This window comes from Scyliorhinus torazame, chromosome 6 (genome assembly GCF_047496885.1).
Source record: "Scyliorhinus torazame isolate Kashiwa2021f chromosome 6, sScyTor2.1, whole genome shotgun sequence".
NCBI classification, from domain to species: domain Eukaryota; kingdom Metazoa; phylum Chordata; class Chondrichthyes; order Carcharhiniformes; family Scyliorhinidae; genus Scyliorhinus; species Scyliorhinus torazame.
The window spans coordinates 225,116,882-225,133,395 of record NC_092712.1 but is presented as its reverse complement, the minus strand read 5'-3'; the positions used below and the strand labels follow the sequence as shown (position 1 = coordinate 225,133,395).

At 49.8% G+C, this 16,514-nt stretch overlaps 1 protein-coding gene and 1 long non-coding RNA gene across 4 annotated transcripts in view; one reads left to right on the top strand and one right to left on the bottom strand.

The window, feature by feature from the left end:
• LOC140425321 (adenylate cyclase type 2-like) overlaps nucleotides 1-16,514 on the top strand; it is a 1,061,108-nt gene that overhangs the window by 881,606 nt on the left and 162,988 nt on the right. For all 3 annotated transcript variants that reach the window (XM_072509476.1, XM_072509475.1, XM_072509478.1), the window contains exons 12-13: nucleotides 4,691-4,734; nucleotides 10,022-10,102. In XM_072509476.1, coding sequence (XP_072365577.1) covers nucleotides 4,691-4,734; nucleotides 10,022-10,102 — 125 coding nt within the window. The remainder of the gene's footprint in view (nucleotides 1-4,690; nucleotides 4,735-10,021; nucleotides 10,103-16,514) is intronic.
• Nucleotides 1-16,514, bottom strand: part of LOC140425322 (uncharacterized) — a 90,321-nt gene that overhangs the window by 32,407 nt on the left and 41,400 nt on the right. The gene's annotated exons all lie outside the window — the stretch shown is intronic.

The window sequence follows — 16,514 nt, the reverse complement described above, 5'->3', positions numbered from 1 at the left end:
GATGCAGGAACTGCACCCTAAATTACACAGGATGCATTGCCCTGTGCTGGTCAGGCCAACGCCCTGTGCAACCATGGCACTGAAGCGCTTTGCATCTTCTCCCTCCACCTCCTTTTTCTCCAACTTGACCATGTCCTGCACCTCCTCCAATGATCTGCCTCTTTCCAGTACCTCACTGCCCACACCCATCTGGAGGGTCATGTTATGAAGAGGTGACGAGTACAGCAGATCACCACAATGAGCAAGACACATGCAGGAGTGTATTGCAGGGCGCCACCTGACCACTCCAGGCACAATGGGCGCGATTCTCCGAGCCCCGCGCTGGGCCGGAGAATCGCCGCAACTGCGCCCCGACGCCGGCGCGTGATTCTCCGAGGTGCGGAGAATCGGCGCCATTTGCGCCGGCGCGTTTGACGCGGCACCGACCGCTAGGATCGGCCGGTCCACCGATTCTCCAGTCTGGATGGGCGGAGCGGCAGCGCGGAGAAAGCAGAGTCCCGCCGGTGCCGTTCACCCCTGATCGCTGCCGGCGGGAACTCTGCGCGAAGGGTCGGGGGGCGGCCTGTGGGGCGGGGAAAAGCACTCCTTCACCGGGGGGGGGGGGGGGCCTCCGATGGGGTCTGGCCCGCGATCGGGGCCCACCGATCGGCGGGCCGGTCTCCCCCCCCCCCCCCCTCCCCGGGGCCTACTTTGTTGAGCGGCCGGCCCATGAACTCCCTCACCATGTTGCGTAGGGGGCGGCGCGCTGAAGAAGTCCCCCACGCATGCGCAGGTTGGCGCTGCCAAACTGCGCATGCGTGGGTTGGCGCGACGCCCATTTGGCGCCGGGAAGGGAGGCTGGAGCGGCATGAACCGCTCCAGCGCCGTGCTGGCCCCCTGTGGGGGAGAGAATCTGTCGTCCCAGTGCCCGTTTCACGCCATCGTAAAACGCGACGGCGTTCACGACGGCACAAACACTTAGTCTCCATTTTGGAGAATCGTCCATCATATTCACATCTTGAGAATCCAAATAGCCTACTCAAAGGTTGTCCTCATGAGCAGATGGCTTTTCTTGTATTGCCTCTGTACCTCTGCCTGGGGCCCTTGTCAGTAGCCAGCTCTTCAGGGAGCCAAGAAGAGTTCAGTGACCCATCACTGGAATGCGTATTGGAGGACACTGTGATGTCCTGTACCCCTGCTCTGGCCGCAGTAGCTCTAGCAATCTCACCACTCCAGCTTGGGAGGCAGTCAGTGCCTATGCTGCACAGAAGAGGTTGGCCATCCAGCGCAGGAAAAGATGAATGATATCACCCGTGCTGCCAGGGTAAGTCAACCATGGCATCACTCTAAACTCACACACTCACAAGGCCATCTCAATCACCGATATCTCACTCACTGCCAGCTCAAGGGACCCCTCACTCTCTCACACATGCCCTCACATCTCCATCTGGTCTCATCTCCTCTGCCTCCTCAGCTCTCACCACCTTGAGGCCATTTGCACAGATCAACACACGCCCTGCGATAAACTCCTTCCCCAGTGCTTGCCATGCAGCCTCCTCCCTTGACTGAGGTCATTTCTCCCCATTCCCTAAGCAAGCCCTTACACTGCAGCTGTTAATAAGCCAGACCCACCTTACTCCTGATCTGCTAGATAGGGACCTGCCCATGAGCCTGCCTAAAGCGATGTGGTGCTGCCTAGGGAAGCCTGGCGCTGATGACCACGGGTCTTGCTGCCTGCAGCAAGATGGGCAAATGAGCCTCGAAGTTCCGAGCGAAGTGCAGGTTGCCAGGTGCACGTCGCTTATGAACTGCTGTGAAACACGTTGGCATGATTCAGCTCATGATTCAGCAAGGGAGCAGGGCTATTAATGAGATGCTAAAGTATTGAAATTAGGTTCTTGGTGTGTGGTGGTGAGAAGCACAGCCCGCCATTGATAGGAGCGGATGATCACAAACTGGTTTTACAACCGTGTGAAACCAGTTTTGTAATCCGATATTTTGCGCAACCAGGAGCGGGGAATCCCGGTCCTAGAGTCTGAATTTCAGAGGCGGACTTTCAATTAAACACACAGTGCTGCAGCCCGGGGTCCTGGCGAGGGGGGGGGAGGGGGGGTAGCATACGAAGAGATGACTGATATGGTGGGAACACCACGGGAAGACCAATCAGAATCTTAGTAGCTCTCAATTTGCTGATATCAGCAGGCAATACAGAACAACATTGGGCTCTGATTACTGAACTCCCCTTTCGAGCATGAAAACAGTTTGCCAGAGGTTCAGAGATGGGGTTGATGGAGAGCAGCTCAGACACAGATCTCCTGAATTGGTGTGAATTTTCTGAACTTTCATTGAGTCAAGATGGAAAGCAGAAACCAGGGGCGAAATTCTCCTACCCGCCCCGCCACATTTCTGCCCCGACCGGCCGGCGGGAGTCTCCGTAACACCGGCCGGTCAATGGGGTTTCCCATTGTGGGGCAGCCCCACGCCGTCGGGAAACCCCCGGGCGCCGGCAAAACGGAGACTCCCGCCGGCGGAGAATGACGCCCCAGATTTCTGGCATTCGGTCTGGTGGACAGCCTGTGGCAAAAGTGAGGTCGCTGACTTAAAATCGGGGTGCGAGCCTGCGAAGGCAAGCAAAAGGACAGATAGGCAGCAGCTGCCACCCCAGCCAGCAGCACATGGTTGTCGAGTATCAAGGCTCGAGGCCTGGCTACCAGAGTTAGAGGTGAGCAGAGCAGCAATCATGAGGTTCAGAGAAGGCCAGGCAACTGCCAGCGTCGTGCCCCATCAGTCAGCAGCAGCCAGAGGGAGCATGGCGACTTGACCAGAGCCAGAGGCCAGCCAGGCAGAGCTGAGAGTTAGAGGGCTGGGCAGTGACCAGACCGGGGGCAAGTGAGAGAGAGCAGCTGCAAGGGCAAATAGCCAGCAGCTGCAGCCCGGCAGCCAGCCAGGAGCACAAGCGGTCGTCGAGGCCCGAGCGAGAGCTGAGAGGTGAGCAGAACAGCAGTTGGGAGGTGCGAAGGATGCCAGGCAAGCACCGGTGTCATGTCTCAGGGAATCGGGGAGGAGCGGCCAGGGGGGGCGGAGTGACTCGACTAGAGGCCGAGGCCAGCCAGGCTGGGCTGAGAGTGAGAGGGATGGACTGGGTTTCTGTGCCTGGACTGGGTTTCTGTGCTTTGCATTGTGTGAGCTGAGGGTGGGTGGGGTCAGGAGGGCATAGATGTCATTCGGGGTGGGGCTCGATATTATTATGGGTGGGGCTTGACGTTATTGGGGTGGGGCTTGATGTCTTTGGGGAAGGGGCTCGACATGATTGGGGATGGTCTGCCACATCACCAGGGTGCAGGGTGTGACATGGAGCACCTGCAAAGAGGAAGAGTACGGGGCCCCAAAAGTGTAAGTCCACCTCTGCTGAATTTTAGTCTTGCTGCATCACTACTCAGGTTAAGCATATCCTCCAGCCTCCTAAGACTAAAATGAGAGAAATACTAGCTTAAAGAAATATTGATAAGCCTTTGTCAGAAAGTGAATCTTCTTGAAATTAATATCAACCTATGTTTAAATAAATCGATCTGCCTAGGTCCATTTGTCTTTTCTTATAAATTCTGTTTCTCATCTGGAAGGCTACAAATTATAAATATGGGTTGACTAGTGTGCTCACTTCATTTCAGTAACAGCAGGCTTCTATTCGTGCTGTGCCATGAAGCGATGGGATGCGTGCTTTCACTTCTGAATCTTCTGTTTTTATTTAAAGTACTGCAGGGATATATGGAAAATTAGCAGCTTCACAATGTAGTGTCGGCCTACCTCTCACACAGGAATTAATGCACAGCATGGGGTTGTGTGTTTGGAGGTGGGAAGAGTGTGAAGCCTAAATTTTAAAAAATAAGATGGACAAACTAATGCTGATTCCAAGTGAGTTCAGGACCAAAAACAAGTTCTTGATATGTTGTGTATACAGGCAAAAATCGTTGCTAAATAAAGCTATCAATGCAAGACTGAGAAATAGAGGCCTAAATTCCAAGAATCCCACTTCAGCAGTAGAGGTGCAATGGAGAAGGACCCCTGTCTGCCACCATCGCTGTGAAGCCTGTCCTAAATCATGAAGATGGGATTGTTTAAATCATCAAGGCTAGTGGTTCATTACCATACAGATGTTTCTTAACGTCTGCTAGGAAAATTGAAGAGCAACTATGCAGGGTGAGTGGTGAGAGTGAGGTCCAGGAACTGGCAACGGGAAAATGCTCGCATTTGTTGTGAATGTTGCTCATGGTGCAGGTGGCTCTTTTTAAAGCGGTATTCCACCCGTTCTGGGATAGTTTACCTTTCTCCAGCACAGTCGTGGGACCTTTGCTCATCCCAAAGTGGAATTCATACAAGCTCTCAGCAAACAAAATCTCTGTTGGGTCTCATGGCATCACAGTTGATGAAACTTCACAGATAGCCCCAAACTCCCACAGATATGCATTCAAGGCAAAGGGACAAGAGTCAATTCACCCATCTCTTCCCTAGTTGAAATTGGGGCTTGGTTTAAATGGAGTGATAAAACGGCAGATCTAAGTTCTGCCCAAAATTTCAGCCCGTAAAACTGAGAATGTTAAAAAAACACAGTTAAACAGTGTCAAATGTGTGACAACACCATGAAATGGTATGTTTTCTTACTGTTTTGATTTTTTCCAGATAACAATGATCAAATAATATTCCACTTTTGCAGGATGTACCTATGGTTCAGTACCATTTCCGTCGACGCACAGAAAGGTCAGTGTCACTATCATCTTACATGCTCAGGTTCTAACTCATTATTCCCATTGGCTGTTTTCCTGATCACTCCTCTCATATTCAAGATTGCTGAGGTTCTGGAACAGTGACTGTGAAATGATGCTGTAAGAGTTAATATAGGAATGGCTAACACATTCGTCTGAAATTCCTTAACTACAATTTGGTGGAGGGATTAACCCATTTACTCCAACTAGCTGACATCTCGACTAAATCAGCAAGGAGACATTTCATATGAATGTACAGAATTAACAGGTGCGCTGGAGGGAAGGGAAGGTTGGTGATGTTGGTGAGCGTAGATGTCCCCAATTGGGATGATGCGGGGTTCGTGAAGAAAGCGCCAGCTGCAGTCCTGGATTTGGATACGCATGAATTGATTTGGGGGGGCTTGCTGGAGCCGAGGGTAGACAGGTCCCAGCCGCGTTCGTTGACCCCATCGGTGGGGGGGGGGGGGGGGAGACGTTGACCGGGCTTATGAGGGAGATGGGAGGTTTGATCCATGGAGATTTTTACAGCCGAGGGATCGGGAGGGTTTGTTTTCTTCCCCGGTGCACAAGGTGTTCTCAAGGATTGATTTTTCGTGGTGGGGAGGCGCAGTTGGCTGGAGTTAAGAGGACAGAGTATTCGACAATTGTGATCTTGGATCTCGCTCTGCAATGGATGGATGAGGTTTTGGAGAAGCCTCTCCAGAGGCTGGGCTGGAAAATGGATGTGGGGTTACTGACAGATCGGAGCTTCTGTGACAAGAGAGGGAAAGTGATTGAGGAGTATGTGGGGCTTATTTGTAGGGGGGAGGTCTCACCATCGATGGTTTGGGAGGCTCTGAAGGCAGTGTTGAGGTGGGAGGTGATCTCACTTAAGGCTAAGGTGGATAGGGAGGAGAGCGAGAAATGCCAACGGTTGATAGGAGAGATTGTGGACGTAGATGGGAGGTATGCAGGGGACCTGGATCCTGGGCTCCTGGCAAAGAAAAAGGAATGGCATGCGAGGTTCAACCTGCTGTCCACGGGGAAAATGGTACGTCAGCTGAGAAGGGTAAGGGGGGCTGTTTATGAGTATGGGGAGAAGGTGGGTCGTATGTTGGCAGGTCAGCTTCGTAGGCATGCCGTGGCAAGGAAGATACTTTGGGTGCAGGATAGGACAGGGGAGTTGGTGGTGGCCCCGGAGCGGCTTAACAATGTTTTTGAGCTGTTTTATAGGGACTTGTATAAGTCAGAGCCACCAGGGAAATGAACAGGTATTTAAGGGGGTATGAGTGCCCGAGGTTGGGTGAAGTGGAGAAGGTGGGACTGGGGGAGCAGGTGGGGGTTAGAAGAAATGAAGGCGGCAATCGGTAAGATACAGGCAGGGAAGGCATTGGGGCTGGTTGGGTTCCTGGTTGAATTTTACAAGAAATGTTAGGACAAACTGGTGCCGCTGCTAGTGGAAAGGTTCGAGGACGCGATGGTCGGGGGGTCTTGCCGGAAACAATGAGGCAAGCCTCCATCTCGTTGCTGCTTAAGAAGGATAAGGACTTGGTGGAGTGTGGGGCGTACAGGCCCATCTCTCTGCTGAATGTGGACAGCAAGATATTGGCAAAGGTGGTGACGTTAACGTTGGAAGTGTGCCTTCCGAGGGTGATTGGGGAGGATCAAATGCAGTTCGTTGAGGGCTGACAGTTGCCTTTGAATGTGAGGCGGCTGCGGAATGTGGTGCTTTCTCCGGCAGAGGGAATGGAGTTGGAGGTGGTGGTAGTGTTAGATGCGGAAAAGTAGTTTGATTGGGTGGAGTGGAGTTATTTGATTGCGTTTTTGGAGAAATTTGGGATTGGGCCGAAGTTTGTGACATGGGTGCAATTGTATACGGAGCCGATGGCGAGTGTGTGCACGAATGATATGAATTTGGGGTATTTTTCATTGCACCGGGGAACGAGGCACAGGTGTCCCATGTCCCCCGTTCTGTTTGGATTGGCTATAGAGCCCTTGGCCATTCCGCTGAGGAGTTCAGAGTTGTCGAAGGAGATAGTGAGGGGGTGGTGGAATATAGGGTATCCTTGTACCCGAATGAATTGTTGTTGTGCATCTCGGAGCTGGGCTCCTTGGTGGGGGGACATAAAGGGTCTGCTCCAAAGATTTGGAACGTTCTCAGGGTAAAAACTGAATTTGGGGAAAAGTGAGTACTTTGTGATTTCCTCTCCAGGTTTCGGGGGGTGGGGGGGGGGGGGGGGGGGGGGGAGGGGGGGGGGGGGGGGGCGGGTGGGGGGGGGGGGTGCAGTGCTGCCATTCCATTTCCGTTTGGCAGCATCTCACTTTAGGTATCTGGGGGTGCAGATGGCCCGGGACTGGGAGGGTCTTCGGAAGTTGAATTTCTCTAGTTTGGTGGGGATAATGAAGGCTGATCTGTCGCGGTGGGATGATCTTCCTCAGTCGGCTGGCGGGCTGGGTACAAGAAATGAAGATTAACATTTTACCGCAATTTTTGTTTGAGTGCCTGCCGGTCTTTTTGCCGAAGGTGTTTTTGAAGGGGGTGGGTAGGCTGATCTCTTCACTTGTATGGGTGAGGAAGGTGGCCAGGATAAGGAAGGTGGTGCTGCAGAGGGGGCGGCAATGGTTGGGCCTTCGAAATCTGATGTACCATTATTGGGCAGCGAATGCACAAATGGGTCAGGGGTGGTACAGGGAGGCGGGGACTTTGTGAGTAAGGATGAAGGCGGGCTCATTTGGGGAGTCGCTGGCAATGGCGCCGTTCCCAATGGCCCATGGAAGTATTCGGCGAGTCCAGTGGTGGTGGCCACGCTGTAGATTTTAAAAATATATAGATTTGGAGTACCCAATTATTATTTTTTTTCCAATTAAGGGGCAATTTAGCTTGGCCAATCCACCTAACCTGCACATCTTTGGGTTGTGGGGGTGAAACCCACGCAGACATGGGGATAATGTGCAAACTCCACAAGGACAGTGACCCAGGGCTGGGATTCGAACCCGGGTCCTCAGCGCCGCAGTCCCAGTGCTATCCACTGCGCCACATGCCGCCCCCACGGAGCAGTTTCGGCAGATTTTAGGTTGGGAGCGGGGTCGGGATGGAATGCCGATCAGGGAAATCGTGGATTTGAGCCGGGGAGGATGGATGCGAGGTTCTGGGGATGGGAGGAGAGGGGGATTAGGGAGATGAAGATTTGTTTCTGGAGGGCAGTTTGCGAGTTTGGAAGAGCTGAATGCGAAGTTTGGGCTGGCTCAGGAGGAGAGTTTCCAGTACATGCAGGTACGGGACTTTGCGTGAAAGATCTTCCCGACATTCCTGATAGCACCTACCTCCATTTTGGGTGAATGCCTCAACTATGTGCGCGAGGCTGGGGCTGACACAGCTGAAGGTGGTGTACAGGGCGCACCTGACAAAATCAAGGTAAATCCGGCAGTTTGAGGGGTTGGAAGATGTCTATGAGCAATGTGGGAGAGGTCCTGCGAATCATGTACAGATGTTTTGTTCCTTCCCGAAGTTGGAAAGGTTTTGGAGGTCAGTTTTCAGCACCATTTTGGGGGTTGCATGTTGATGTGGAGTCCTGAAAGCCAGATTTGGGGTGTCAGACTGGTTGGAGTTGCAGTCGGGAGCGAGGTCAGATGTCTTAGCCTTCGCCTCGCTGATCACTCGTCAGCGGGTCGTGTTGGGAAAGGTCAGCATCTCCACCCTGTGCCTTGACGTGGCATGGGGCCCTGCTGGAGTTCTTAGTCCTGGAGAAGGTGAAATTTGCTCTAACGGGGGGTGAGAGACGGGTTCTACAGAAGTTTGGGTTTGTTCATTCTGCATTTTGGAGAGTTGGTTACCGTTGACGTTGAGGGAGCGATGGAGAGGAGTGTGAGGTATGGGGGATGGGGGGTTTAATGTGTTGGGTGGGTTTATTACTGTTGTAAAATGTGGAAATGTTGAAAATTAGGAATAAAAATACTTTTTAAAAAAATACATGTACACAATTGCTCGGAAAATGCAGAAATTTCAACATGTCATTGGTCAATCCGACACTACATATTGAACACAAGACCTTGGCCAGAAACTGAGCCCGTTTTACCTGATAACAATCAAAGTCCTTGATTACGCCTGCACATTACCTCTTCAAATGTCCCAATTATCATCAAGGCCTAGATTCCACAAACACACACAACTCCCAACACACACAAACAAACACACAAGCACACATCTGCTACAGAAGTGGCAGATCCACCTCTTCTGGTGCACTGACCTCTGAAAACACCCTCAGCTTCTGATGGCTACAGACTCAGGAAGTCCAAGTGCCACTCTACCCCTCTCTAGTCTCCACAAGTCTCCTAGTTAACTGGTAGCACAGGCAAAACTTGGAGTATGATTTTTAGGGTGCCAAGCAATCGGTGCTCGCCATTCCGAGACTAGGCCCCTAACATGCAGTTGCCGACTCTAAAACTCCCACTGCCATTTAACGCTCACTTGAGCGTTGATTGGCATTGGGCGAGACTTCTGTCCATCCTTGGAAGGAAGTCTTGCCCGCCAGAGCTGTTGGCTACTCAGATTGGCGGTCAGCTCTTCAGCCCAGCTGGCACAATGCTACAGTGGCCACAAGCGGTATTTCAGCGCTCTGCCTGAAATTTAAGGCCCAGGACTTTTGTAAAGTTAAATTCCGGGAGGGTGAGGGTAGGGAACCCTGTGAGGAAGGGGGAGGTCAGGGACGGGAGGAGGTACCAGAACCCCAACATATACCAGGGGGGAGTGTGGCCCAACTCGGAGGGTGTCTTCAGAGAGAGCCCCCACCCCTTTCCCACCCAAGGTGCAGGAAAAGGTTTAATGTCACTTTTCCACCCTACCTGCCAGCCTAAAGTTTGAGGCTGGGCAAGATAAGACCTTCAAGTAGCCATTAATTGGCCACTTAAGGGTTTATTAGTGTTTCCCGCCCGAGGCCCAGGCTGCCCAAATGTGAAATATCTCTGTTTTTGGGTGGGTGGGTTTCCGGTCGGGGATCCTGACCATTCAATTTTAGGTTTCCTCTGCTTCAGAACATGCCTTGCCGGGAGCATAAAATTCTGCCCTTTATGTAACTAGGGCCTGCCCCATTTTTTGGAGTTATGGCGCTTCATATCGTGGAGCATAATTTCTAGGTCAGTGTATGCAAGTAATTACATGCAAGAGTTCTGCGCATGTGGTGATGAAGAAAACATGATGGGAATCCTCAGATACTTTTCTGAAATACTTTAGTGTTTGTTACAATTGCCTGATTACAAAGTATCCCATGCTGTACATTTATAGAAAACCATTTTTACTTTTGCAGAACGAAGTCGCAGAAAAGGAGATTTGAGGAGGAATTAAATGAAAGGATGATTAGAGCTATTGATGGAATTAATTCACAAAAGTAAGTTTACATTAAAGAAAATAAGTATTACCTCAAAGATCGAGAAGGCTTGCAAATGAAGAATAATTTAAATTTCAGAGTTAAATATTTATGGGGCACAATTTACCATAAACTTGCATTTGAGATGGTTGGAATATGGTTTACAGCTGTTGGGAAATTTAAAGCTTTGCTTGCCTCACTATATCTATTGAAATGTTATACGAAGGGGCAACAATAGCGAAAATTAGTGTAAGAAAATGAAAAGGAAACTCATCAATGTGCTGCTGATTTCCAAAGATGAGTTCACAATTGTATGGCCATTACCCTGCCAGAGATCACACACAAATAGCATATTGTGCAGCAGAGATCACCTACCTGTTACTATAATGTAGGTAAACATATCTAACATTTCGCCTATGCAGCACAAATTAGGCAATGACTGCTGAGATCACCCAGATGGGTAGGGATTGGATTATCTATTAAAGCAGCGAGAATACTTATATTAGCTAATCAAAAAGCACGCTCCTCTATTGATTTGATGCATTCTCTCCAGGACATGTAATGCTCTGCAAATCAACTGCCATGGACATTATTACATAATTTTGTACTCAGTGGCGGATTTTATTGTTTTCCGTCCCCACCATTTTTCCAATTCTGATGCAGAAATAAAATGGCGCGACGTGAAACCATTCTTCCAGGTTGTCTGAGTCACAGCTCATTGAGTCTCCTTGTATTTTGCACAGCATGTTTTTTTAAAAAAATGTAATTTTGTCCATCTCAGTTCCTTGATTGACTGGCTCCACAAATATACTGCATCTAGTTTATCAGGTGAAATATGCAAGGTGTGAGATCCATGTGGATTAATGAGCAGTTAATAAATGGAAATTAGCAGATTGATTTAATTCAGACTAAGAACACCACAGGCAGAATTTTCCAAGGTCCAACAGCACCACTGGGGCTTTGCTCATAGCAGGAGGCTAATTGGAAAATTATGGCGGTGTTGTCTGAGATTTTCTGGTCATGGAATACAGCTGTCAGTGTAACTACTATTTTCTGATAAATGAACCATTTCATGCAATTGGCAAGGGGCCTCAGGTCATTCTGCCCAGGTTTTGGGATGCCCGATATTGTTCTTATCAGCCCAGGACAGCTAGCTGTTAAGTGGCAGCAATAATTATTAATGGCTGAGTAGCACAAGGGCCTCAAAGGCTGAGCACAGTAATGCTGTTAAATCATTTAGAATGTCTCAGAAAAGCAGCCAATCTAAAATTACTACATTATCAAAATTCTTATAAAATCCAATTCAAATATCTCACTTCCTGGATAAACTTGCTGCAGAATCTATGCCCATATTTTCACCCAAAGGGGCCAGCAGGAATGAGACAGGATCAGAATGATGATTGAGTATATAGCACTGCATTACCACCCCCTGTCATTTTAACTGGCAGTGTTCAAGTGGTGTGGAGGCAGCCCACCAGAGGCCATAGGGGGCCTTTGTAAAATGTGAAAGTTGCAGGTTCATCAGGTCATTGACATTGCACTACTCTTTTAACTAAATCACAGAAGGCTCACATGATGATCTAAAAATACTTGGGAGGTATTTTCTTTCATTTCTTTGTGGCGATTCCTTGTGAGTCAGGAAAAACATGATTCTGCCCTGCCTTCTCTCTCTACACCCTCTATCCCCGTCCCCTGCAACTATGGGCAGCTCTGTGGCAATCTTCACCACAGCACTAAACAAATGCCAGATGTTTCAGGAAACCAGAAGCCATGAATAAACGGTATTGACCAGCACTAATCCAAATGACCCTACCATATTTCCATCAATAAATGCATCCCCCAATCCAAACCATTCCGAGCTTTGATAAAGATCTTGCTGAAGTGTAAAAACTCCTAAAGGGTTTGGGACCAGCACAAAAGCATGTAAACTTGATGAAATATCAGTGGACATAATTGACATAATTCCAGGAGGTGTGGAGTGAAAGGCTAAATTGGTTTATTTTAAACTGAAAATAAACCCTCTAACACGGCACACAGGTCCCAGCCCAGGACTATCGGGAACTACAAATCCTGGTCTGGGGACTACATTTAAAGGTCCCGCTAACGAGTCCCAGCTGGGCGGGCCTCTGTCCGCTCACCATGGGAACCTGTATTCTAAGAAGCCAAAGGGGAGATCAATCAGCGATCCCCAGTGGTCCTCGTGAGGGTTATCATACCCTGCCCCTCAAGTCAGAATCACCCCTTCACTTCCGCGGTGATGAGGCTTCTTCCATCACTTGAAACACGCTGCAAATCAGTGACAGGTGGTGCTGGATCGGTGGGGGTGGGGGTGGGGCAGGGGGTGCAGAGGACTGGGGATTGTTGTTTTCTTGTTGCGCACTAAATGGTCACAGATGGAGGCTCATCTTCGATGCTGAACTCCTATGGAGGCTCAATCTCCTCAGCCTCCATTTTGGACTCCAAATCTTCATTGTCAGGGGGGAAATGACTATCAGGTCCCCCATAGGCTGAGTCCCCTTGCCGGAGGTAGTTGCAACGGGTGTCAACGGCATCGTCTCTGCTGAAATCATCTCCCCTGGAGTAGGTTACCTGCTTCTCATGTGGTCCAGCTATTTTTTCACGGCCTTCGTTAAGACTTTGACTTTGTAAGAAACCGGACCAGTCGTTTTCTGCACACCATTCCGGGGATCCATTGGGAGCCATCTCCAAAGTTCGTACATTGATGGCATCTCCTGCACTGAAGGCTCTTTTGGGCCTTCAGGTGTCATGGTTCCTATTTTGGGCCTCCTACTTTGACTACTCCCCCCCGACACACACATACAGTTGGGAAGCAGCAAGCTGAGCCTGGTTCACAGTCGTCATCCCATTAATAATTCCACTGGTACGACTTCCATCGTCATGTTCGGTCTGGTTCTACAACCAAAGTGGAATTGGGCCAATTTTGTATCCAGGTAACCAGCAGACTTTTTCTTCATTCTGGTTTTGAATGTTTGAACTACCCATTCGACCCAGGCCATTAGACAATGGATGGCACAGCGCCGTTCGACTTCATGAATGCCTGATATTCTCCAGTGGTAAAGGGGGTACCATTATCGAATAAGAGGACCTCTGGTATGCTGTAGGTACAGAATTTTTCTACTATTGCATGAGAAGTGGTGAAAGACATATGCTGCATTTCTAATAATTTTCAATAGGTGTCAACCATAATAAGGAAGATCGATCCCAAGAATGGGCCAGCAAAGTCGATATCCACCCGTACCCATTTTCTTCCTGGCCATTCCCATGGGTACAAAGAGGTCGAAGGTGGGAGCTTCTGGTTCTCTTGGCACAATGAGCGCTGTTTCACCAGTTTGTATCTGTATTGAGCCCTGCCACCAGATGTAGCTCCTTCCAAACATTTTGACCTTGGATAACCCGGGTTTTCCATTATGTAATTCCGTCAGGATTGGACGCGGAGCTGGGCAGGGGACGACTACTCGTGATGCCATCTCCTACACCCAGCTCTTGTCATATGAGGGTGGGCTCCATGTCATCGGTGTGGTCTCCTCAGAATACGCCACTGAGGATCATATAGTGCAATTTTACAAGTGTGGGGCCTTCTGGGTTCACAGTTGCAAAATTGCACTCTCTGATCCTCAGAGCGGTAAAGTTTATGGGCAGTGGTGGTGACTCAGGGCATCCACGTTGGCAATGTGTATTCCTGGGCAGTGCTCAAGAGAGTATTCGTAAGTGGCTAACAATAATGCCCACTGTTGGATCTACAAGCTCGTTGAATGTTTTAGTGTCAGGGGCTGCAGGATAAGTTAAACTCTTAATGATGCTGAACGGTGAGGCCCCGCTTGCTATCAACAGGATTATTTTATTCCGTCATCCACTTCTATGACGTGACATGAAGAAGTCGCATATCTGTTCGGCATACTGGGACCAGTCCTCCACATGCGCATCATAAGGCTCAAGCTTTCCAAACAAGGGCATTTCCAGGTTTTTATTTTTGCTTTGTTTATTACTCAAGTTGTCTGGGATTTTCGAAAAGGTTGCTCAGGATCCCATGCTTTATCCTCGTTGCCAATGTAATAATTCCAGGAGGCGCAGAGTGAAAGGCCAAACTGGTTTATATTAAACTGAAAATAAAGCCACTACCACAGCACACAAAACAAACGTCCCACCCAAGACTGTGGGGAACTGCCAGTCCGGGTCTGGAAGCATTTAAAAGTCCCACTAATCAGCCCCAGCTGGGGTGGTCTCCACCCACTCACCAAGGGAACTCGTATTCTACAAAGTCCACGGGGAGATCAATCAGTGATTCCCCGTGGTCCTCATGAGAGTAATTACAATAATGAAGAAATTTGCTGCAGAAGTAGCATTGGAATTGACGAAAGCATACAACCGGTCAATAAATGAAGGGAAGTTCCCAACAGATTAGTTAACTACGAACATCTGACCCACCTTCAACAAAGGCAATCCATCACTCCTGCTATCAAGAGATCAATCTCACTCACTTACATTTGTTGTAAAATACTAGAACACATCATTTCCCACAAATTCATTGTCTGTTTACAGAAACACATGAAAACTTATCAGCATGGATTGTTGAAAGCACACACCTGTCGGTCGCCACATATTGACGGCACGGTCACACAGTGGTTAGCGCTGTTGCCTCACAGTTCCAGGGGTTCAGGTTCAATTCTGGCCTTGGGTGACTGTCTGTGTGGAATTTGCACTTTTCCCCGTGTCTGGAGGGTTTCCTCCTGGTGCTCCGGTTTCCTTCCACAGTCCAAAGATGTGCAGGATTGGCCATGCTAAATTACCCCTTAATGAACAAAAGGTTACATGGGGTTACGGGGATAGGGTGGAGGTGTGGGCTTAAATACAGTGCTCTTTCCAAGGGCTAGTGCAGACCTGATGGGCCGAATGGCCTCCTTGTGCCTTGTAGATTATATGATTCTAAATTGTGAACACCGTGGAAGAGATTATGCATTACCTGGACCAAGATATGGAGCACAAATTGATATTCAGATACTAGAATTTAGACAAGCATTGAGTTCTGTGGCTCACCTAAAGCTCCTGCGTAAAATTACGGGAAAGAAGTGAATCCCTACAAAGGATATAAACTTGGCTAACCAAGAGAGGTTAATCTGGTGGTGATGGGGAAAAGTCACCACCAGATTAACTGGTGTAACTGATACATCAGTCCCCAGATGTTCCTGATGTACATAAATGACATTGGCGATAGAACTAATCTTGACACCAAAATCAAGCTCCTTGTAAACAGCTGTCCTATTTGTGGACAAGGCAATCAAGTACAGGAGGACTTAGATGCACTGAGAGAGGTCGCATACAGAGCAAATCATTTTCAACCCACATGATGCAGACAGCCTAAGACTTTTACATACAGTATGGTGGAAGTAAAACTTACACCCGTCAAGCAGAATCTTGGTTTCCTCCTATCAAATGACTAGAACTGGGTACATCCCATGCTGTAAATAAAGCAAACAGAATTCTTGGATTTGTAAGGAGAAAGCTAAACAAAACGTGACCATTAGCTACATACAAAGCTTTGGGGTGGGATTCTCTGTCGGCTGACGCCAAAATCAGGAAAGGGAATAAGGCGGAGAATCGGTCTTGACGCCGAAAACATGGCCAGCACCGGATTCACGCTAAATTGCAATTCTCCGCTCCCTCAACATTGGCGTTCCACTCCGCACATACAGTAAACACCATTGACATATCATTAACAGGCATGACCCGGTATTCTCCGGGGCCTCGGTGATTATCCGTCTCCACTGCGGCAAATTTCTGACGGCGAGATTCACTTGTGCTTTTCGTGAAACAGGCTGATGAGGGAGAGAGAGAGGAGGTAGGACACGGAGAGGAAACGGTAATGGGCTGCCAGTCCTGACACTGGCCGAGTTGGCTCGGGGGGGGTGGGAGCCCTGCGGGGGTTGGGAGGGGATTCTGGTGACGGCGGGCGGGCCGGGGTGACCCCCCCCCCCCCCCCCCCCCCCGCCGTTCCCCCCCCCCCCCCCCCCCCCCCCCACGGGAATGGGGCGGCGTCCAGGCACGGATCATTATTGCTGCGACCATCTTGCTGACCACCCCGCCGACCTTGGCCCATGGTTCTGCAGAGTGACACCGGCTGTATGGATGCCCAATCCTCACACCCCACCCTCCGCCATACCACCTCCCCCAAATTGGCCACCGGCCACCACCTGCCGGAGGGGCAGCGCGTGATTCACCCAAGGGCAATGCCCACAGTAGCCCCTACAAGCGGGCACCAGACAGGGGCCGTGGAGCTTGCCACTGGGATGGACAGCACCAGCCGACAATCCCCCTGACAGCAGGGATGGGTGGCACAACCAGAGGCCCCCTCGTGGGGGTGCTGACGCGTGCATCCCATGGGGTGGGTAGCTGGTGGTTTCAGTGGCCAGGACAC